The sequence below is a fragment of the Pogona vitticeps genome, chromosome 3 (assembly GCF_051106095.1).
Source record: "Pogona vitticeps strain Pit_001003342236 chromosome 3, PviZW2.1, whole genome shotgun sequence".
Lineage (NCBI taxonomy): Eukaryota > Metazoa > Chordata > Lepidosauria > Squamata > Agamidae > Pogona > Pogona vitticeps.
In genome coordinates, this window is record NC_135785.1 from 182,904,062 (window position 1) to 182,928,722 (window position 24,661).

Here is a 24,661-nt window from a genome sequence, read left to right on the forward strand (position 1 = left end):
CTTAACATTCCATCTGATGTACTGGTTATTAAATATTTTATGGCTCTAGAGAAGTAGATATTAAATCATAATGTATTTTTATATGGCATGCAGTGGTTTAAACATATTGCAGAGTTCTAAAATAGGAACTCTTCTTTTGCAAACAAAATTTGATCTTTTCTCACAAGAAATGTACACTTTCAATTAAAATATAACATCTGGACAGGCACTGCATTATTACATGTTGGATTTGGGCTCACATCTAATGATAAAAGCAATTCCAGTTTTCCATCATTATATTCTCCACTACTACACCAATCATTTGTCAGAACAAACTCCAAGAACAGGAAGCTGTTCCTGAATAATAATAATCTCATCCAGAAACAACGGAGTCTTTTGACAAAATTTGATGACTTAAAGTTTATTGGACATCATGAAAATAAAACACAAACTACTTTCACAAACATGATAGACTCAGTGTCACAGGTTGCTTGTGTACATTGTCTTCCCTAAAACAATTGATTATTTTAGAACACCATTTTCTAGGTGAGAGACAGTGAGTTGAATCCATCTGGTAATACCAAACAGAGTAGATACTGTACACTGAATCAATGGAATTTCTGTAAGTGTTGATTGACTATTCTGTAGTTGATTCTGTTGATCAGCTCTAGCTGGGACTACCTATTGGTCTTAATTTGTAGATCAAGCAGAAAAATAAACTGTACATTGGCATTATGTAAGCGTATTCCTACCATTTGGAGTCCTGGACATGATCCAGGAGTCTGACTGCTTGTCATTGGGAAATGACGCTCTATATTCAGAGTAATGCTGGCAGAAGAGGAGCTTCTTGTGAAGAACCTCTTCAAACCAAGTCTTCGTCTGACTCTGAAGACTTCATCAGAGCCATGGATTTTCCTGCCTCCGTGGAGTTGATGGCCCCTCTCATTGAAAATGCAGGAAGTTTTTCTGCATTTTTCACCACTGTTTTAGGTTCACTCTAGGGTTGCTGTGTGCTGGAATGACATTCAAGCTCTGCACTTATTAGGTCTCTAGCCTGAGGTCTATGAAGGAGCTGTCCAAGGAGTGATTACAGTTCATCTACCGCAGTGAACATTGTGGTTGTTTAGTTGTTTAGTTGTGTCTGACTCTTCGTGACCCCATGGACCAGAGCACGCCAGGCCCTCCTGTCTTCCACTGCCTCCCAGAGTTTGGTCAAATTCATGTTGGTTGCTTCAATGACACTCTCCAACCATCTCGTCCTCTGTCGTCCCCTTCTCCTCTTGCCTTCACACTTTCCCAACATCAGGGTCTTTTCCAAGGAGTCTTCTCTTCTCCTAAGATGGCCAAAATATTGGAGCCTCAGCTTCAGGATCTGTCCTTCCAGTGACTTGACTTTACTTTTATTGAACTTATACCCCGCCCCTCTAGACAAAGTTTACTCGGGGCGGCTTACATGAGTAATAAAACAGAATAAAATGACATACATAATAAAACCTGTGTCTATATACATATATATATTATCAAGATGGGATAGTTAAGAAACAGAAACAGAAAATAAGTTAATTAACTAGAGGAAAGGCCTGCCTAAAGAGCCAGGTTCTCCCAAGTGAACTCTGTGAATCACACATTTGGGTCTTGTCCGCGCTTGCGTGGAACGTTCGGAATATTCTAGAGCTCTTTATCTGAAAGATCAAAAGGATACATTGCCCCTATTGCGCATGAGCAACCTCCCTTTCCCTCCAGTTCCTTTTCATCCGCCATCGCTCACGGAACGTTTTCGGCTTGCTCCTCTTTGGCTATTGATATACGGTATTTCTTGCTGATTTTCTATTGCCCCTGACCACGGACTGTTGACCATTCTTCTGTTTTTCGGACTTTGGCTTCGTTTTGTCGCTTGGTACAGGTCTTTACGACCTTAATTGGAGGCTTCCCGCCTCAGCGGGGAGGCCTATTATCGCCTCAGCAGGAGGCCCATTATCCACTTAACCTTAATAGTCCTGGGAACTAGGGCTTTCAGCCCTTTATTATTGTGTTTATGCCAGTATCCGGTCCCTTTAAACAGTGCCAGGGATGTAATAAGAAAATTCCCTTTTATGATAAGCACTCTAAATGTCTTTTTTGTCTCGGAGAGGGGCACAATACGACTGTTTGTTCTTTTTGTAAAGAGTTCACTAAGGCGGCTCTTAAAGCGCGCCAGCAAAGGCTTAAACTTCACCTTTTGGAAAGATCCCTATCATCAACCCATTCATCAGCTATGGAATCTGTTTCTGAGCCTTCTAGCACCCCTCGATCTGAGGCGACAGGCTCAATTCCTCTGGCGGGCACTTCTAAATCTGTTAAAACTTCAAAGAAGGCAACTGCCTTTCCCGCCAAAAAGCCTTTGACGTCGACCGCAGGGAAGGAGGTCTCTAAGCCTAAGAAGCCTGCTCACTCTAAAAAGGCAAAAACTAAGGATACTGTGGCTTTGCAGCCTGTCTCTGCCTCTCTTCCTTCCCCTATATTGGAGGATTCGTCTAGGGATAGAGATTCCCTGTCGGAGGCAGCTCCTTCATTGCCTCCTTCCCAGCGTGGAGAAGACGACGGTCGACATGGGCATTCTCCCAGCCCAGTCAGGCTTGAAGAGGCTGCATTATCCAGCCCTCACTCTGCCCCTATTGGCCTTGCTCCTGCCGGCCGGGCGATTGAGACGTCGAAGTCTCCTCCTCTGTTTCAAGAGGGAGAGGTCCCTCATAAACGGACCTCAAAGAAGAAACATCTCTCCACCGATCCCGATGGTGGCTCCGACGTGGAGGAGGACTCACGTCGTAAAAGACATAAGCATATGAAGACTAAGCACTCCCACTCCCGACGGGGTCGTGTCAAGCATCGACGTCGTTACTACGACGTGGATGACACTTCGACTTCATCATCGAGTTGCTGCAGGCACAGGAAGAGGCATTACTCCTCCTCGTCCACGACGTCGTCCTCTCCTTCGCCTGTACGACGTCGTAAGCCTCATTCTACCCATGTTGCTCAGGCTGCTGATACTGCTAAGAAGGTTCCTCCTTCTTCGACGTCGAAGGCAAAGGGTACTGGCCCTCAACCTTCCCTCGCTGAGGTCTCAGTTCACGCTATTCCTTCTGAAGAGGATGAGGAAGTTGGGGAACTGTCCTCCAATGGAGAAGCAGTGGATTTTGCGATTCAGCAAGGACAGTCTCCTATAGAAGCTGATTCGTTTGATTCTGATACTGGGAATCCTCACCCATCATCCCCTACTGAGGATTTCTCCTCTTATTCTCAAATGATAGAGAGAATGACAAAGGCTCTTTCAATGCAGGCAAACATTCCACCTGCTCCTACCGATGATCCCATTTTTGGTGAGATTGATAAGGATTCTGCTCAACCTCTGAGTGTCAATTTTGTTGCTAAACTTTATGCTTTGGTTATGGATGCCTGTTCCCAACCTGCCAACCCGGTTGCTGTCACACGTAGGACTGAGAACATGTACAGAGTTCATGGGGAGGAGGTGAATTTTTTGTCTAAACATCCAGCCCCCAATTCAGTTATAGTTCATGCTAATGCATCCAAAGCCTCGGGGAGGCCTCATGTGACCCCTCCTAACAAGGAAGGCAGGAAATTGGACGTTTTGGGAAGGAAGCTTTATTCATTCCAGTCTCTCTTGCTTAAGATTTTTAACTATCAGGCCATGATGGGTGCATATCAGAAGCACTTATGGGACAAGGTTCTTCCAGCCCTACAATCAGCTTCTCCTGATATAAGACAAGATTGTCTTAATGCACATGCTGAGGCCATGACTCTTTCAAAGCATCAGACTCTTTCAGCTAGACACGCCACCGATGTGGCAGCTAAATCTCTTAATTCTGCTATTACGCTGAGGAGGCATGCTTGGCTTAGAGCCTCAGGTATTGTTGAAGACATAAGAAAACAAATAGAAGACCAACCATTTGACACAAAGGGTTTATTTAATGAAAAGACTGATGAATCCTTAAAATCCATACATGAAAGTAAGAAGACTGCCAAGGCATACACTATCCATCAGCAGCCACGTTTCCAAAAACATCAATGGCAACGACAGTATCCTCAGTCGCAATACCAGCAACAGGGCTCGCAATCTTTCCGCCAGTTCAGAACATCTGGTGCTAGATCCACTCAGCAGTCTTCTTTCACACCTGCATACAGACAACAACAGCACACTAAACGTCAGTCCTTCCGTCCTCCTTCTAAGAAGTCCAGACAGTTTCTTTGACTTCCTGACAGTCGCCGGCTCCTACCATCAAACCCGACTCTCCCCGTTTCTATCAAATTGGCAGCTCATAACTCAGGACTCTTGGGTCCTAAGCATCATACAATTCGGATACCGTCTAGAGTTCCTCAAACTTCCTCCCCTAGGATACCTCAAAGTCACAGCTACCAACCCGGTCCTGGAGGAGGAAGTGCAGGCTCTGATCCAAAAGAAAGCCATCCAACTGGTCCCGCATCACAAAATCCCAAGAGGGTTTTATTCCAGGTATTTCACCGTCCCCAAGAAGGATGGAGGACTTCGCCCAATCCTAGATCTAAGAAAATTAAACACTTACCTGCGTCCTCGTCGGTTCCGGATGGTAACACTGGAGTCCATTGTCCACCTATTGAGGAAAGGAGATTGGTTTACAGTCATAGACCTAAAGGACGCATATTTTCATATTACAATTCATCACAGTCACAGAAAATACCTCAGGTTTATCACAAACAAAACCGCTCTACAGTATATGGCCTTACCCTTCGGTTTAGCAACGGCTCCATGCACTTTTACAAAATGTATGGCTCCGGTTGCTGCCTTTCTCCGTCTGCAAGGTGTAAAGATTTTTCCTTACATCGACGACTGGCTAGTGGTGTCACCTTCCAGAAGAAGGGCAGTTCAGGACACAAACTTCACCATACACACTTTACAAAGTTTAGGTCTCACCATAAACTGGGACAAGTCAACGCTAACTCCTTCTCAAGTGATGTCGTACATAGGAGCCACTCTGGACTCAAAGAAGGCAAGGCTTTTTCTGCCTGTGGACCGCATACAAAAGCTTCAAATAGCCCTGCAGGGATTCCTACCCCATGCCCTAGTGTCAGCACATCAGGCCGAACATCTGCTAGGCCTCATGGCATCAACAACGGCCGCCTTACCTCACGCCAGGCTCAGAATGAGATCACTACAGGCATGGCTCCTTCATCACTTCAACCCGTTGTACGACCACCCAAAGAAGCAGTTGAGAGTCACCCCAGAGTTGGCAAGGCAACTGTTATGGTGGGGCTTCCGGCCGCATCTGCTCATGGGGCGCCCCTTTCGACCGCTGCAACTATCGGCTCAAGTTACAACCGATGCGAGCCCCACGGGTTGGGGGGCTCATTGCAACGGCCACACCGTGAATGCCTTGTGGACCTCTCGTCAAAAGGGCCTCCACATAAACCATCTAGAGCTGATAGCAGTAATAAAGGCCTTCAAAGCTTTTCTCCCCATAATACAGGGTCGTGGTGTGCAAGTTGTAACGGACAATACCACGACCCTGTTTTATATAAACAAGCAGGGGGGAACAAAGTCTCTGTCCTTACTTTACCTAGCTGTACTACTCTGGGAATGGTGTTGTGTCCATCATGTGTATCCCATGGCCATTCATATAGCGACATTCATATAGCGAGAACTCTCTAGCAGACACTCTAAGCCGTCAAAAAAGTCAGTCCCACGAGTGGGAACTAAACCAACTCATGTTTCAGGAGTTATGCCACAGATGGGGCCATCCTCACATAGACATGTTTGCTTCGAGCGAGAACAAAAAATGTCACGCTTATGCCTCAAGGGCAGGGAAGGATCCCTCATCTCTGGGGGACGCCTTCATGATTCCCTGGAAGAAACACCTCATTTACCTGTTCCCGCCGATTCCTCTAATTCAAAGGACCATAGTCAGGCTAATTCAACACAAGGCCTCTGCCATCCTGGTGGCCCCATTCTGGCCACGTCAACCGTGGTTCCCAGTCCTCCAAGAGATAGCCACGGACGTCTTCAAGTTTCCGATGATGCCAGACTTGCTCTCCAGGGACTCAGGGTCCATTCTTCACCCGGACGTGGAATCCCTTCACCTGACCGCTTGGAGGATCTGCCAGAAATTAAAGAAATATTAGATAAGTCTAGGAAACCTTCTACTAAATCTTTGTACAAATACAAATGGGACAACTTTGTCCGTTTTGCTTCTTCTAAAGATCTTCAAACATCTCCTGTTTCTTTGAGGACTTTGTTGATCTATTTAAGGCATTTGTTTGACCTTGGTTTGTCTGTTTCAACTTTGAAGGTTTATGCGGCTGCTATAGTTGCTCATCAGCCTTCTGGTTCAAGTTCTGCACAGCTGTTTACTCACCCGACTGTTAAGACCTTTTTTAAAGGACTTATGAACGCTCGCCCACCTGTAAGAGCTCCTATCCCTCAATGGTCTCTGACTCTTGTTCTGAATGCGTTAATGAAACACCCCTTCGAACCCATGTCATCCTGTGATCTCAAGTTTCTCTCCTTAAAGACTCTGTTTTTGGTGGCTATTACATCCGCCAGGAGAGCCTCTGAGTTAGCAGCTCTAAGATCAGATTCGCCTTATCTACAATTCTACAAGGATAAGGTAGTCCTCTTTCCAGACATTTCCTTTCTTCCTAAGGTGGTGTCTGAATTTCACCTAAATCAGCCCATATCATTGCCAACCTTGTTCTCTGACCCATCCTCGGACACTGAGAGAATGCTGCATTCTTTGGACGTCAAAAGGGCTTTGTCCTATTACGTTTCAAGGACTAAAGACTTTAGGGCTTCCCACAAACTTTTCCTATGCTACTATGGATCACGCAGGGGGTCGGCTGCTTCAGCTCCTGCCTTGTCTAGGTGGTTGGTCTCCACTGTAGTTCTGGCTTATCAGCTATCCATGAAGGATGTTCCTGAAGGTATTCGTGGGCACTCGACGAGGTCAATGGCAACGTCTACTGCTTTGCTCCGAGGCGTCGACGTACCTGATATCTGCAGGGCGGCTACCTGGTCCAAGGTGTCCACTTTTGTCACCCATTACCGGCTTGACCTTCGGGCTAAAAAGGAAACATCCTTCGGAAGGGCTGTCCTCACGTCAGTTCTCCAGTGACGGCCCACCTTCCGGTAAGTTAGCTTGTCAGTCACCCAAATGTGTGATTCACAGAGTTCACTTGGGAGAAAGAGTGGTTACTTACCTGTAAATATGGTTCTCCAAGTGATACTCTGTGAATTCACACATACCCTCCCATCCTTCCCCACTGTCCGTCACTGCTGCTAGGTGCAAGCCTTAGTCTAGCGATGACGGATGTGTGGAACTGGAGGGAAAGGGAGGTTGCTCATGCGCAATAGGGGCAATGTATCCTTTTGATCTTTCAGATAAAGAGCTCTAGAATATTCCGAACGTTCCACGCAAGCGCGGACAAGACCCAAATGTGTGAATTCACAGAGTATCACTTGGAGAACCATATTTACAGGTAAGTAACCACTCTTTTTAAAATGGCTTTTAAAAACACCCAGCGAGAGAGCTGGACGGATTTCCTTTGGGAGGGTATTCCATAGCCGAGGGGCCACTGCTGAGAAGGCCCGGTTTCTTGTTCTTTCTTTCTGGGCCTCTCTCAGTGTAAAGCCCCTCAGCCATCCCTGCTGGCTTTGTCAAGTGATTCAGGTAGACCTGGGTGGGAGAAGGCGATCTGCCAGGTATCGAGGTCCCAAACTGATTAGGGCTTTATACGTCATCATTAATACAGTGGTGCCCCGCACAGCGAGGTTAATCTGTTCCGGATTAACCTTCGCTGTGGGAAACATCGCACTACGGAACACCAAAAGGCATTGGAACACATTAAACAGCGTTTAATGTGTTCCAATGCCGAAGAATACTCACCGTAGTGCGATGTTTCCCAGGGGCCGGCAGCCATTTTCACGCCCTCCCCTTGCACAACGAGGGCGCCAAAATGGCTGCCATCAGCTGTCCGGCGGGTCCAAAATGGCCGCCGGAACAGCCGAAAGGGGCCGGGGTGCAGCGTTTTCGCGCCCTTGGTAAGCAAGGGGAGCGCGCAAAAACGCTGCCGGAAGCCCCGAAATGGTTGCGCGCAGCCATTTCGGGGCTTCAGCAGCGTTTTCGAGCGCTCCCCTTGCTTACCAAGGGCGCGAAAACGCTGCAGCCCCTTTCGGCTGTTCCGGCGGCCATTTTGGACCCGCCGGACAGCTGATCGGCGGGTCGCAAAGCGAAGATCGGTAAGCAAGCAGCTTACCGACCTTCGCTCTGTGAATCACAGCCTATACGGGCATCGTTTTGCGATCGCATTTGCGATCGCAAAAACGGCCTCGTAGAGCGAATTCATCGCTCTACGAGGCGCCCGTTGTGCGAGGCACCACTGTACTTTGAAATCAATGTGGAAACGAATGGGCAACCAGTGCAAAGCAGCCAGGGTGGGGGAGATATTTTCTCACCCCACTAAGAAGCCTGGCTGCCACATTTTGCACCATTTGAAGTTTCCGCATCAATCTCAAAGGCAGCCCCACGTAGAGTGCATTACAATGGTCTAACCTCGAGATTACGAGCGCATGGACAAGAGTAGTGAGGGCCCCCCCTGTCAAGATATGGTCGCAGCTGGGCAATCCACCATAGATTAAAATAGGTGGAACAGACCACGGACGCCACCTGGGTTTCCATGGTAAGTGCCGGGTCCAGATGTATCCCCAAGCTGCGAACCTCGCTCTTTGCGGTGAGGGTCGTCCCCCCAAAAGAAAGAGTCACCCAGATCGCTGGCAGGAGGACCGCCCACCCTCAAGACCTCCTCCGTCTTATCTAGGATAGGCCTCAACCCATTCGACTGCATCCATTCCAGTACAGTCTCTAGGCAGCACTGAAGGGACGGAACGGCATCCACTGAAGTAGGTGAAAAGGAGATGTAGAGCTGTGTGTCATTAGCATACTGATGACACGATGCCTTACATCCCCTGATGACCCCACCCAGCGGCCTCATTTAGATGTTAAACAGCATTTGAGAGATGATCGACCCCTGCGGAACCCCACAATTGAGGGTCCATGGGGCCGAAACATTCTCTTCAAGCTGTACTCTCTGGGGACGGTCCTCCAAGAAGGATTGGAGCCAGGCAAGTGCCAGACCGCCGATTCCCAGCTCGGAGAGCCTCCCCAGGAAGATACTGTGGTCAACGGTATCGAAGGCAGCTGAGATGTCAAGGAGGACCAACAAGGACATATTGCCCCCATCGGCCTGCCTCAACAGGTCATCCAACAGTGCAACCAGTGTCGTTTTCGTACCATAGCGCAGCCTGAAACCTGACTGAAACTGGTCCAGTGCATTGGTTTCATCCAGAAGGATCTGAAGCTGGTCTGCCACCACCCTCTCCACCACTTTACTAAGGAAGGAAATATTGGCGATGGGCCTATAATTTCCAATGTCATCCACCGCCAAATTTGGTTATTTCCTAATGGGCTTAATTAGTGTCTCCTTGAGGGCAAGGGGAACCTTGCCCTCCTGGAGTGACCCATTAATTATTGCAGTGGCCCATTCTGTTGTTACTGGCCTGGCTGCTTTGATTAGCCAGGCCGGGCAAGGGTCAAGGGAGCAGGTGGTGGCCCGACAGCTATCAAGCGCTTTGTACACCAAATCTGATGTCACAGGCTGAAAGAAGTCGAGCACTCAGGGTTGATTTCCTTTAGAATGGATAGGTGTGTTCTCCTTGCAGTCCAGGGGGCTCTCAAGAGTCTCCTCCAGCACCACAATTCAAAAGCATCAATTCTTCACCGGTCAGCTTTCTTTATGGTCCAGCTCTCACTTCCATACATCACTGCAGGAAAAACCATAGCTTTGACTATTCGGACTTTTGTCGGCAAGGTGATGTCTCTGCTTTTTAAGATGCTGTCAAGGTTTGTCATTGCTTTCCTCCCAAGAAGCAGGCGTCTTTTAATTTTGTGGCTGCTGTCACCATCTGCAGTGATAACGGAGCCCAAGAAAGTAAAATTTGTCACTGCCTCCATATCTTCCCCTTCAATTTGCCAGGAGGTGATGGGGCCAGTGGCCATGATCTATCAGTTGTTCCATATCGAGTTCTAACTGTTGCTTCCTGTCCCACATATAGGTTTCTCAGGAGACAGATAAGGTGGTGAGGCACTCCCATTGCTTTAAGGACTTGCCATAGTTTGTTGTGGTCCACACAATCAAAGGCTTTTGTGTAGTCAATGAAGCAGAAGTAGATGTTTTTCTGGAACTCTCTGGCTTTCTCCATAATCCACTGCATGTTAGCAATTTGGTCTCGAGTTCCTCTGCCCCTTTGAAATCCAGCTTGTACTTCTGGGAGTTCTCGGTCCACATACTGCTGAAGCCTGCATTGGAGGATTTTGAGCATAACCTTGCTAGCATGTGAAATGAGTGCAATTGTACAGTAGCTGGAGCATTCTTTGGCACTGCCCTTCTTTGGGATTGGGATGTAGACCGATCTTTTCCAGGATTCTGGCCACTGTTGAGTTTTCCAAACTTGCTGGCATATTAAGTGTAGCACCTTAACAGTGTCATCTTTTAAGATTTTAAATAGTTCAACTGGAATGCCATCACTTCCACAGGCCTTGTTGTTAGCTATGCTAAGGCCCACTTGACTTCACTCTCCAAGATGCCTGGCTCAAGACATTAACATGACACAAGTGAATATTAACATGATATCACTTGGTTAATTTGTGTTTGCTGTTGTTTAGCCAATAGCATTACCCAGAAAGCATTTCTTCTTTTATGATAGATATCATAAAAAAAAACTAAGATCATGGCCACTGGTCCCATCACCTCCTGGGAAATAGAAGGGGAAGATATGGAGGCAGTGACAGATTTTACTTTCTTGGGCTCCATGATCATTGCAGATGGAGACAGCAGCCCCGAAAAGCATTACCCAGAAAGTATTTCTTCTTTTATGATAGATATCATTGTTTTATCAATTCTTGAGAAGTTTCTCCAGATTCCTGAAACTGTGAGGTGATTAAACTCAGTAGAGAGAATTAAATGTTGATTTGGTGAGACTGCCTCCTTGACTTATCTCACATAAAGAGAAAAACATGCCAATTACTTTCTATTATAATATAACGGAAGATGTAAGGACTCTTAGTCAAGAGAGAAAATGAAGTATGAGTTAACAATGATTGTATGTCATAAAGCTGTCTGTTTCGATAATCAACCAAAATCATTGGATTTAAGACAGCTGTAAAGTTTAAAATGAGGAATGTACTGTTTGTTGATTCCTCCACTGTCATTCAAGAATTACAGTATAAGAATGTTCATAACCAAATCTACCAAATCTTTCCTCTTTTAAAGCAATGTGCAGTCCTTTGTGAGGATGGTGATGCAATGTGTCTTTTGTTATTATTATTATTACTGCTACTAAAACTATTGTTATTGTTTTTGTTGTTGCTGTATACATACACCTGTATTTAAGTTAAGCTAAAATTCTTCTTTGTGGACTCTGTGAATGCACACATATGGATCTTATCTGCACCTGGGCTGACATTCTCTGAAGATTCTAGAGCTAAAAGTAACAGTTTTATGGTGTGATTCCCCCATGAGGTACATGCTCCTCCCACCCACCACTCCTCTCAGTTCCTTTTTTCTGCCAAGCTGTACAGTTCTCTGGAAAGACTGAGGTAGCTTTTACTCTATTGAGACCATTTCCTATCTTAATTTGTCAATTTTATTCTTTAAATTACTTAATTTGTTTACCCTTTTCATTTTGCTGCGTTTTCTTCGCTTTCCCGCCTTTTGATTCCCCCTACCACCACTACCCCGGTCAGCATCTCCTTACTCCGCTCTCCCTTCTTATGGCCTCTCCGGCACCTTTCAAATGCTGTATTTCTTGTGCGAATAGAATCGCTCTTTCAGACAGCCACGACAAGTGCCTCTTCTGTCTGGGTGAAAATCACCCAACTCATCCTTGCACTGCCTGTAAAAATCTGACTAGGCCAGCTTTGAAGCAGAGACTGCAAAGGCTGAGAACTTACCTCTGGCAAACGGTGATGAACCCTCCTACACCATCCATGGAGGCAGTAAGATCCCCCAGTTCTTCTGGTGAAAGGCTCGCTTTGGGACAGCCCGCTTCTGAGTCAGGGGCATCTGTTTTGCCACCTAAGGAGCCTGCAGACAGAGCTAAATCTGCTGTTAAACAAAAATCGTCCTCTGCTGGTAAGTCGTGTTCCCGCACCCATGATCCCACTGAGAAAAAAAGAAGACTAAATCAAATGTAAAGAAGCCTAAGTGAGACAAATCTTCTTGCGTTGACCCTCCACAGCCCTCTCTACCCTCGCCCATCTTAGAGGAGTCTTCGAGAGAGGCCCATGATTTTAACTCCTACAGAGATGAGGCTCAACAACTCACAGCCTCTACCATGGCATCAAATATGACATCGAACATTGGCCTCTTTGTGGCTGTGCCTCCGTCCAGCCTGGCCTCGGCCCACTCCAAACCTGCATCAGGGCGGGCAGTTGAAAGTTTGGCATCTGATCCTGACATGACATCTTCCTCGCCCAGGAAGAGTATGGAAAAGTGAAGGCATCTTTCACCACCACTGCCCGTAACACCATACGGAGACTACTTTCTGTTCCCCATTATGCCATACCAGTTCTTTGACCCATTCTTATGGCAATCTCACTTCGAACAGTACCATTCCAAACAGCAGAAACAGGTTCGCTGTATGCCTGACCACTCTCAACCGTCTTCACCAAAGGCTTGACATCGATCTCATAAATCTGTACCGCCTATATCTACATTGCTTCCAGCTCAACCCTCTGGAGCCTACAGAATTTCATGAGCCTCAGTCCCATGAACCTCTTCCTCCTTTTCCTGACCCGGGCTTTCCATCATCGCCGGACTCATCCTCCTCATCTGAGGACAATCACTCTGAGTCCCTTCCAATTCATCTCCAGACCTCCCTACCCCTCCTGATGACACGAGAGATAATCATCCGTCCTCCCCCTCGGAGGACTTTTCTTCATACTCCCAACTTATCTCCAGAATGGCTCGAGCACTGCAACTCAATACTGATGAACCACTGTCACCAGAGGCAGAGCCGGTGTTTGATGACATCAACCAAGAAAGATCCCCAGCACTCAGTTTAACTTTCAATAAATCTGTGTTAAAACTCATCAAAGAAACCTGGGATAAACCTCCTTCCATGATGCAAATTTTGCAAAGGACTGACAACCTTTACAAAACCCATGGTGCCGACATTGAATTTCTTAATAAGCACCCACTACCTAATTCGATCATTGTGGAGTCCAGCCAATCCCGCGGACACAACAGATCCAAGGTTACACCTATGAACAAAGAGGGAAGAAAAATTGACATCCTCGGTAGAAGGATCTATTCCCTGCAGTCGTTCTTATTGAGAAACATCAACTATCAAGCCGCAATGGGGACATACCAACGCTACCTATGGAACAAGGTTCTACCCCTTCTTGATTTAGCACCAGAATCTATTAAAACTGACCTAATCAACACTCACTCCGAAGTTGTAGCCATTGCTAAGCACCAGAGAATTGCGGCTAGACATGCAGCAGAGGCTGCATCTAAAACCTTAGTCTCCTCTATATTCATTCAACGCCATGCCTGGTTACGATCTTCCACAATGTCAGATGGAACCAAGATGCGAATTGAAGATCTCCCCTTCGATGGGATGGACCTTTTCCATCTCAAGACTGATGAGACCATGGAAAACATCCATAAGTTACGTAAGACAGCAAAGTCTTACTCATACTAACCATCCCGTGGTTTTCAATTATCCCAGTACTGAACCAACCAGTCATATCCACGGTCCTACCCACAGCATCAATTCCAATGGTTCCATCCATACAGGCAATACCGTTCTCAACAATCTGAAAGATGTCCCACAAATCCGCAGCTGCTGATGCCGTCCTTTCGTTCCCCAGGCCAGCCACGCCAATGTCAACCCTTTGGCAAGAACCCAAGGAAGGGTAAGCCATACTAATGACACATCTCAAAGTTTTTGCCCCCTTCAGTTGCTCCTAGCCCCCTTTCAAACTAGGTTGGGACCCTTTCTTTCTCAGTGGCATACCATCACAAATGATAGATGGGTTTGCTCCATCATTGCCCAGGGCTACAGAATTGAATTTGATGATCTACCCCCCTTGGCGTTTATCTGCTCCACGCCATTCTCCCCTACTCTCCAAGAGGAGGTCCCTACTCTCCTATCCAAACATGCTATTACTCCAGTTTCTCCCACTGATTGGTATTATGGTTTCTGTTCAAAATACTTCACGGTTCCAAAGAAGGATGGTGGACTACATCTTATTCTAGATTTGAGACACCTTAATGATTTCATTTGACCCCATAAATTCCGAATGCTTAGCCTGGACACTACTATCCCTTTGCTTTTACAAGGAGACTGGTTTATCATAATTGACTTACGAGACACCTACTTCCATATCTCCATACATCCTTCCCACCAAAAATACCACAGATTCTAGTTCAACAACACTGCATACCAATTCTGTGCCCTTCCCTTTGGACTGTCTACGGCCCCAAGAACCTTCACAAAGTGTATGGCACCAATCTCAGCCTTCCTACACCTTCAAGGCATAAACATCTACCCCTACATCAACGACTAGCTCATTGTCTCGACACCATATCTTGATGCCATAGCACCAAGAGATACCACCCTCCATACACTTCACAGGTTTGGGCTTGACATCAGCCTCGCAAAGTCTCACCTGCAACCATGCCAAACAATCTCCTTCATCGGGGCCAGACTCAACTCACTGCAAGCCAGAGCATTCCTCCCACAAGAAAGAATTCTAAAAATACACAAAACAATTGCTCCCCTCCAACCTCAAGGGAAGGTGTCTGCCCACCACACACAACATCTTCTTGGGCTCATGGCCTCAACAACATCAGTGATACAGCATGAAAGGCTCAAGATGGGAGCACTTCAGGCTTGGCTCCTGTCTTTCTTCGACCCCATAGCAGACCCACCATCCATGAAACTAACTGTTACCCAAGAGCTAGCAGATCAACTCCAGTGATGGACTTACCTCCCAAACCTACTTATCGGATGACCTTTTCCCCCTCTTCAGCCAATGGTTCAGGTCACAACCGATGCCAGCCCTTCGGGGTGGGGAGCACACTGCCTTCATCAGAAGGTCCACAGCCTGTGGTCAAAATGAGAAAAAACCCTTCATATCAACCACCTAGAACTGTTGGCGATCATCAGAGCATTCCATGCCTTCCTTCCCCTCATTAAGGGTCAGGTTGTGCAACTTGCAACAGACAACACGACAGCGCTATATTATGTCAACAAGCAGGGAGGTACCCATTCCCCATCCCTTTTGTACCTGGCTGTCGACCTATAGGAGTGGTGTTATCAAAACCACATCTTCCCCATAGCAGTACACATTTTGACGGAAGACAACTTCATGGCAGATCATCTCAGCCGCCTACCATCAGGAACATGTGAATGGTCCCTGAATGACGGCATATTCCATCAACTCTGTCTCCATTGGGGCACTCTGACCATCAACCTCTTTGCATCAATGACAAACAGCAAGTGTACAATCTTTTGCTCCCGAGCCGGAGCAGACACCAATTCCATAGGAGATGCGTTCATGGCGGACTAGTCCAGGGACTTCCTATACCTATTCCCTCCGATACCCCTCATTCAAAGGGTGATCATTCAGCTCTGACAATCCAGAGCAAACGCGATCCTCATAGCTCTGAAATGGCCCAGGCAACCGTGGTTTACTTACCTCACATCAATGTCAACAGACTCGTTCTCTCTTCCCCTATGTCCAAACCTCCTCAAACTCAACCAAGGGATGATCCACCATCCGGACCTGACGTCCCTGAATCTCACGGCCTGGAGGATACTCCCAAGTTAAGGACTATTCTGGACCAAGCCCGTAAACTGTTCACCAGAGCCCTATACGAAAATAAATGGAAATAGTTCATCAAATATACAACGGAAAACAACTTACCTGCCATTCCTGTTTCTTTGAAGACTTTACTTTCCTTCCTTCTCCATATCTTTGATGGAGGGCCAGTTTTTTGAAATGCTCCATGTAGAAGTTTGCTATAACTGGGCTGAGGGGGCTCCCCATGAATTGGGCCCTACAGGCAAATGGCTACTCAAAAAATGAAATTACAAGAGCCATCAAACCAAGAAAACAACACCAAACTGAAGAAGAAAAACAGCCACCCACAAATAAAGTATTTCTGCCATACATCAAAGGGGTCACGGACCACATGGGGAAACTTTTGAAAAAACACAACCTACAAACAGTATTCAAGCCCACCACAAAAATACAACAGATGTTATCGTCAGCAAAGGACAGAAGGGATCCCCTCAACACTGCAGGAGTATACCAGATACATTGCAGTTGTGGCCAGGTATATATTGGAACCACAAAATGAAGCATCCACACCAGAATCAAAGAACATGAGAGACACTGCAGACTAAAACAACTGGAAAAATCAGCAGTAGCTGAACATGCCCTAAAACAAGCTGGACATGAAATTCTATTTCAAAATACAGTGGTGCCCTGCATAGCGACAATAATCCGTTCCGAAAAAATCATCGCTATACAGATTTGTCACTATGCGGGGCAAAAAAAACCCATAGGAATGCATTAAAACACATTTAATGCGTTCCCATGGGGGAAAAACTCATCTTTAAGTGAAAATCCTACATCCCGCCGCCATTTTCGGTGCCTCTAAAGCGAGGCAACAAAGTGGTGGCAATTTTGGAACCACCAGTCAGCTGTGCTTCGGGGCTCTCTCTCTCTCTCTCTCTCTCTCTCCCTCCCCCCTTGCAGGTCCAGCCTGGGCAAAGAGACTGAAGCACCGCACCACCATGGCCAGGGTGACTGAGTCTCCCTGCCCAGGCTGGAGTTGTGAGGGGAGAGAGAGAGAGAGAGAGCGCCAAAGTCGGGGGGGGGGTTCCGAAGCTGGCTTCCCCGCGATCTTTGCAAACACGCACCCATCAGCTGTGCTTCAGGCTAGCTGAGCCAGCCTGAAGCACAGCTGATGGGCGGGTGTTTGCAAAGATGGGGGGGGGAAGCCAGCTTCACAAACCCAGCTCTCTCTCTCTCTCTCCCCTTGCAGGTCCAGCCTGGGCAAAGAGACTGAGGCACCGCGCCGCCATGGCCAGGGTGACTGATTCTCCCTGCCCAGGCTGGAGTTGCGAGCCTGGGGGGAGAGAGAGAGAGCGCCGAAGTGGGGGGGTTCTGAAGCTGGCTTCCCCGCGATCTTTGCAAACACCCGGCCATCAGCTGTGCTTAGGGCTAGCTGAGCCAGCCCGAAGCACAGCTGATGGGTGGGTGTTTGGAAAGATGGGGGGAAGCCAGCTTCGCAAACCCAGCGCTCTCTCTCTCTCCCCTTGCAGGTCCAAGGCAAAGTGCTTCCCCACGATCATCGCAAAGCAATTTCCCCCCATTTAAAACATTGCAATGCGATCACTTTTGCAATCGCAAAAGCTCCATTGCTATGCGGATTCATCGTTAAATGGGGTGCTCGCTAAGCGAGGCACCACTGTACTGAAATACTAGACAACACGAGCAATCATTACGTTAGACTGCACAGGGAAATCATTGAAATCTACGAACACCAGCAGAGCTTCAACAAAAAAGAAGCTAGTTTAAAACTTAACAAAGCTTGGCTCCCAGCACTGAAAAATACAGCCTGTAAAAGGTCAACGAACTCTACCCAGCCACAAGGACCATTGATCACTACACACAAAAGATCAGCTAACGACACCCATCAATCACAGTGACAGATAATCTCTTCTCCTTATCACAACAATGACTCACAATGAAAACACACTGATCACCATAATCACCCATCTCCTGAAAAGGACAAAAGCTGATCCCACAGCTATAAATACTCAACTCCCAAACAAACTGCACCAGAGCACAGAGTGCTACTCCTGTCCTCTGAAGATGCCGGCCACAGAGACTGGTGAAACGTTAGGAAGGACAACCTTCAGAACATGACCAAAGAGCCCAAAAAACCCATAACAACCATAAGCTAAAATTAACTTAACAGAACTTAATATATATACCAGTCATTTTAAGGCAAGCATGAGCACTTGGAAAGTTTTAATTTGAAAATCTTTGTGAGCTGCCAATGCAGCTTCTCGACATTTTAAATTATAAATGGCTACACATATAATTTAATAACCCACATAGGTCATGTTTAGTAATGCAAAAGATATGTCTGTTAGGTTCAACATTGCTGCAATTGTAAGGTACCTTCCTCTTTGTGGCTTTTTAAGAATCTGGCAGTGCCAGTAAATGTAGTTGTTTGTTAAAAAAAATAAGGTCCATTGAGTTTAAGGAAGTCTACTTTCAAGCATGTGGAAATATGACTGCAGCCTGCATATACAATCACCTGCTGCCCTCAGGAGGGAACTTTCAGCTTTTTTTATCTTTCAATTACACTAGCTAAATATTTTATTTAATTAGTCATTGACACCCATGTCCAGGAATGGAGGGAAAGTTGACAGTGTTTTACTCTTGTTAGTTTATGAAATGTCATATCTGCACATGATAAAACCAGTTATTTATTTATTTATTTATTTATTTGTTTATTTATTTGTTTGTTTGTTTGTTTGTTTGTTTTTTGTTTGTTTGTTTATATCCCGCCTATCTGGTCGGGCGAGGACCACTCTAGGCGGCTGTTATCACTAAAACCCCAAAGAAATTAATTTCTCAGATTTTGTGTTAGAATTTTACCAATACCCAAGTTGAATTGAATTTTAAATTTATGTTTTAAATCCAGACAGTAAAACTGGAAACATTTGTGGTTAAAGTTTCCGAATATTGTAGTCTTCTAGTGGTGTTCTGTTGAGAGATCATGTTAACAGATAATGGAGATCATTGATTCATGGAGTCACCATTAGTTCAATGCAGCGTGATGACAAATGATGTTTTTAGACTTCTGTAGCTCTTGATTTTTGGTATAATAAAATAAAATGGCTGAAATCATGTTCTGTAAGTTATAGCATGTACTGTAAAGCTGATGATATCATCAGTTATGGCAATTCTTTGGAAATTCTTTGTTTTATCTTGCTGAGACTGTAAGTTGCCCAGAGTAAATTCATTTGAATCTAGATGGGCAAGGTAAAAGCCAAATGATTGAATGAATGAACGAACGAACGAACGAACGAACCAACGAACGAACGAACGAACGAACGAATGAACGAACGAACGAACGAACGAACGAACGAACGAACGAACGAATGAATGAATGATCCCTTAAATCAATTTAGATACTATATGATGGGGAGAAAGTCTTTAACACTGTTAACTCTTGCATCCACTAGTGGTAGGCTAGATATTCTGCAAAATATTGGAAGGATAGGTTTAGGGGCTTGGGAGTTATAAAGTGTGAAAAACAATGAAGGGCTTTTTGTTTCCTACTCAGTTGACATCAACATCATTGAAAGTATGCAAGAGGATGATGGGTGTGGACATAACAGTGACAACCATAAAAGGACCAACATAGAGCCTCTTCTTCCAATAATACACTCTATGCCATATTGTCCCAGGTTCCACAGGAAATCTCTTTTATCTCCCTTGCTCTTCCAAGTGAAAACTAAGAGCACTGAACACTGAAACATTCCTGCAATATATATATGTCCTTCCCTGTCCAAAGCAATGGGATTGTAGGGCTCTGACAGATCATCCTTATTCTGACAGGGAAATGGTAAGACACGGGTGTATGTGTAAAGGAGGCCCAGGCCCATGGCATGTTAGTATCAAAGACCTAATTATTACGATTTTACATAGAGGACCCAAAATCAAATTTAGATAGTAGGATTTGTAACCTTGAGCATGGATTTAACAACATGCTTAATCAAGCTCTGTTTCTGATATGGATCTTTCTTCCCTCCCTTCCCCCAGTGTTGCCTCATCTTTTCTCTTCCTTTTCTTACTTCCAGTTCTTGATCGCTGCCAACTGTAGATTTCCCACTTAGAGCAACAATGAGATCCATCATTCATTTCATTCCTTGTTTTCCCCAGAGAAGAACTCTCAGAAATAACACTTATTTTCATATGTCTGTCCTTTTTGTTTCCTAAGGTTGTGAACCACTGCTCTAGAGTAGAGGTTTGCTGTGCATAGGAAAAGCCAGGGAAAAGAAAAGTTGTTTCATTTCTGTACTCTTAAACACTGCAGCAAATATATAATTACTGCATAGCCATGTACTCAGAGCGCTCTAATTTATGTGCAGGTCAAAAAACGATGCTGCTAATTGCTATTGACTAGTATGACCTCTGCTTGCAGATGGAATTGTTGGGTTTTTTTGATGTCACTCCCTAGATGTTCCTGAGCAAAGGGGATGTTTGTGCATGTGTGCCTGCACTGCTACTATAAACATTTTTCATATCACACATGAAACCAGATATTTAAACAAATAAGTTATTCATCTCACATGTTAATCTTGTTCAAAATGAAAAGAATCCTACAGATTTTCCAACTTCATATAATTCTAGGTAGCCGCAACACAGCTCATCTTCCACAGCATAGGTTTTATTAAGTTTAAACATCATTCATTTTAATTAATGGAAAAATCTTCCTTTTAATATGAAGATTCAAAACCATTTTTAATACAAATCTGCTATATGGCTCACCTGCTGTTATGATTGCATCCCTGTGTTATTTTCTAACTGAATGGCTTAAAGCTGTTTAAATGCAAGGATAAAATGTATGGCTTCAATGTATTGGCTATGCATATTAAACACAGCCAACACAGGTTAATATATACTGTTTGGAATGCTTTTCTCTTTCAGCTGTGAACCACCAAAGACAAATATATTCAAGAATGATAGCTCTTTGGTTTGAGGCACAAGAGGCAGTATTTGATATACCTATAATGCATAAATACCACAAATGAAAGAACTGAATATAAATTAACTGTACAGTACTTTTATCTGATCTTACATTCAGGTTTTAAACAGAAAGCCCACCCCGCTCCCCTCCCTCCAAAAAGAAGAATATTCCTGAATACTGTAGATGAATATGGTCTCCATTGTATACAGAAGAAACTCTTTATCAAAGGAATTTCTTTTAAATAAAAGAAACAGAAAAATGCACTCCTAAAAAGACAATCACCCAATATTATAATAAACTATAGTAAGCTAATATACGGTATCTAAGCACAATAATATGAACAGAAGAGGTATGCTTAGCAAAAAATAAACAGTTCCCTGGAAAGTATGTGTAAGTGTAATTTGTTCATGATCTCCTGTAGTAAATATTGCCACACACTAATAACTAGACATAACAAAATTCCAGTTCCCCAGCCTTCAGGGTAGAGACAGGGGGAAAAAAAGCTAAGGACACAAAAATGGAAGTGAGAGTGCAATCATGTTTTGATTGATATCGCTCATATTTTGGTTTGCTTGTGGCTCTGTCTGGTGTGAGTTATTTGCCTGTGACCAGAGAACAGACAGGAAATCATGGACCAGCCGGCCCCGGCTCTATGCTCAGTGTAGACCTTTTTGGTCCAGTGACAAGGCAGCTCCTTTTTGGAGCTAGGCTGGAAGCCTTGCTTTAAGAGAGATGGTTCCCAGGCAAGCAACCCTTTCCAGCACAATCAAATGTGTTTTTTTATATCACCCTCTGATTGTACCATGATATGGAGAAAAAGAAAAAGAGAGAGAGGCAAGGTAGCACTGGGATACAGCTGAAGCTGCTTGAAGCAATGACAAGGAGTAGCTCAAGCAAAAATAGCCTTATGTGAGAAAAAGGAAGCAGATGTTGCAGTTTTTATATGGATAGTGTGTGTGAGAGAGTCTGTGTATAATATACGCACACAGTACAGTGGTGCCTCGCTAGACAGTTACCCTGCATGACAGTTTTTTCGCTAGACATTGGGGGATTCCTATGGGGGAATTTCGCTGAACAATGTTTGGTCCCTGCTTCGCAAACCGATTTTCGCTAGACGACGATTTTGACAGCTCCCTCTGCGCTTGCAAACAGGTGTTTTCGGGACCTAAGCTTCACAAGACAGTGATTTAAACAGCTGATTGACAGTTCGCAAAGTGGCTTTCCTATGGCCGATCTTCGCTAGACGACAATGTTTCTTTCCTATTGGAACACATTAAACAGGTTTCAATGCATTCCAATGGGGAAATGCTTTTCGCTTGACAATGATTTCGCTAAACAGTGGAACAGATTATCATCGTCTAGCGAGGCACCACTGTATATCTGTCTGTCTGTCTGTCTTTGGGAGGGAAAAGAAATTGCAAAACCAATGCATACCCAAGGCTTTTCATGAAAGAAACACGAGTAGCCTCTGGACCTGCCCTGAAATTAATCTCCAGACACTACAAGGAAATGTGATATTTCAATGCACATCTAAATATACCACAAAAAGGTACTTTTTTGGCTGTAGATCCCAGATTTGACTAAGGTCTAAGGAGAGTTTATTTGTCTCTCTCTCTCTCTCTCTCTCTCTCTCTCTCTCTCTCTCTCTCTCTGTGTGTGTGTGTGTGTGTGTGTGTGTGTGTGTGTGAAAGAGAGAGAGAGAGATTTATTAAATGTATATGCTGCTCTCATTGAGAAGTTGCAAAAATATAGCTGTTTAAGTTGGATCCAATCAGCAGTACATTCATAACAAACAAAACACATAGAAGAGGTCTCTTCAAACAATGGACCAAATCCTGTTGCTTAGCATAGAAAATGACAGTGGAGTAGACCCATTAAATCAATGGGGATTTGATATGTCAATTCCTCTGTAATTTCCATTGATTCAGTGGGCCTACTCTAGTGCTGTTTACTACGCTAAGCTATAAGATTTTGGCCATTTTTTTAAAAAAAATGCATATAAATCCAAGACTTGGCTGAAGAGGTGCATCTGATGCAACCAGTGAAATTGCCAGAACCCCAAAGGCAAAGAGTTCCGGAAAAAGGAAACTTTCTCAGCATTCACTGTAGATGAACCCACTAAGGAAACTGGTTCTGAAAAATCTCAAAGGCTGGCCTGATACCTGTTGAGAGAAACACATAAATAACCTTGAAGCAAATAGGCAGCCAGTGCAGATCATGAAGAATAGGTGCAAACTCTAGGTTTACCTGCTGCTCAGTAATGCTTGCACTAAGCAAATTGGGCAAATCTCAATATTTATTATAATAGGAGAAACAACATTGAGCCAATTCAGTCTGTTTGACTGGGATTGGTCAACTTTTTCTAACATTGTGATTGTTGATTTGTATGAATTTTCTGTTGCCACAATAGGGTTCATGTGGGAGTGGTTTAACAGGGGAGTGTACACAATGCCACATCACTCCCTTTATTTGTTAATTCCTCTTCTATTTAACGTATGACTGGATAATTTATAATCACAGGTAAATCCCTGGTTTTATTTGGTTTTTGTTTTTCTTCCTTGCTTTGATGGCACACAGAAATACATTTTCTGAATGAAGCCTCCCACAAATTGTCAGATGTGTTTGTGTCACCTCACAACCCCTTCCCTTGCCACTGTATCTGTTTCTCACATGCAGTGCAGTGTGGGTGGTATCTATGAAGGTGCCATTTGGTGAGTACTTTGCTGATTCATTCAGACTGAGTACTTGCTGTGTACTTTGCTGATTCATATAAACTGGGAAGAGGAGTAACAACCCCAGATTCAGTTGCCTTTCACAAGAATGCATTCTCATCTTCTCCATGCTTATGTGGAACGAAATTTGGTGATGCATAAATAGCTGATGTCAGTGATGAAGAAGGAGAAGTGTGATATGTGTCTACCATGCTTTATGCTTATCTTTCCATGGCAGGTTCATCTCAACAGAACCTCCACGTTCAGAGATGATTATATAGTTTCTGATTATCTTTCACTTTTATTCACTGTGCAACTAAGTGAATTTACATATGCACACACAGAGTGCATGAGGTCTAGAAGAAGTTTTCCAAATTGTTTGAACGGTTGGCTAACCTAAATTACAGAAATGGTGTCAACTTCCAAACATTTCTGCCACTGTCCTCATCTTGCAAACTTTCCTCTTACAAATTAGGCTGCAATCCTATTCACACCTACCTGTAAGTAATAACTACTGGTTATTCACTGTGACCTGTAAGGCATATTGAACTCTGCAGCCTAAATCCAATTGTTCACCTCAACTAAAGTGTGTATGTTATGTGCTATCAAGTTGGTTCTGTCCTATAGCAACTCTAGTAGAGTTTCCAAGATATGTGAGATATTTAAGGTATTACCAGTGCCACCCCTCAGTGAGTTTCCATGGCTGGACAGGGATCAGAAGCCATGCAGCCATAGCCTAAGCCTAAGCCATACCCAGCACTCTATCCACTACACCCCAGAACTCCCAACTAAAGTAGACCAGTTTAATCAATAGAATCTCCACAGGTGTTCACTTCAGAAATTGATTAACAGATCGACACAATTGATTTAGCAGTTGAAGCAGTGGATTCACTCTAGGTGGGACTAGCAATTGTAGTTGAGCCACTGGGATTGACCTCTGAAGAGACGTGTATAGGACACTGCTGCTAATCAGATAGCACTTTGGTGCTCATTTGAATCCAGTGAATTTCATTTCTCTTCTCTGGAACTTGCCACTTAAAACAATACAATGCCACTGGAAGTGCTTTAAGTAATGTGCTTTATTTGCAAATTATTACACATGG

The 24,661-nt window shown here is 44.6% G+C and overlaps 2 protein-coding genes across 9 annotated transcripts in view; both read left to right on the plus strand.

Moving 5' to 3' along the window:
* The window catches only part of FRMPD4 (FERM and PDZ domain containing 4), a 403,518-nt gene that overhangs the window by 251,599 nt on the left and 127,258 nt on the right, over window positions 1-24,661 (plus strand). The window lies entirely within an intron of this gene.
* Window positions 5,684-7,482, plus strand: LOC144588164 (uncharacterized). The gene is made up of 2 exons (XM_078390380.1): window positions 5,684-7,132; window positions 7,385-7,482. Exon 1 carries the CDS (start codon window positions 5,730-5,732, stop codon window positions 7,116-7,118), a length of 1,389 nt encoding a protein of 462 aa, XP_078246506.1. The 5' UTR covers window positions 5,684-5,729; the 3' UTR covers window positions 7,119-7,132; window positions 7,385-7,482.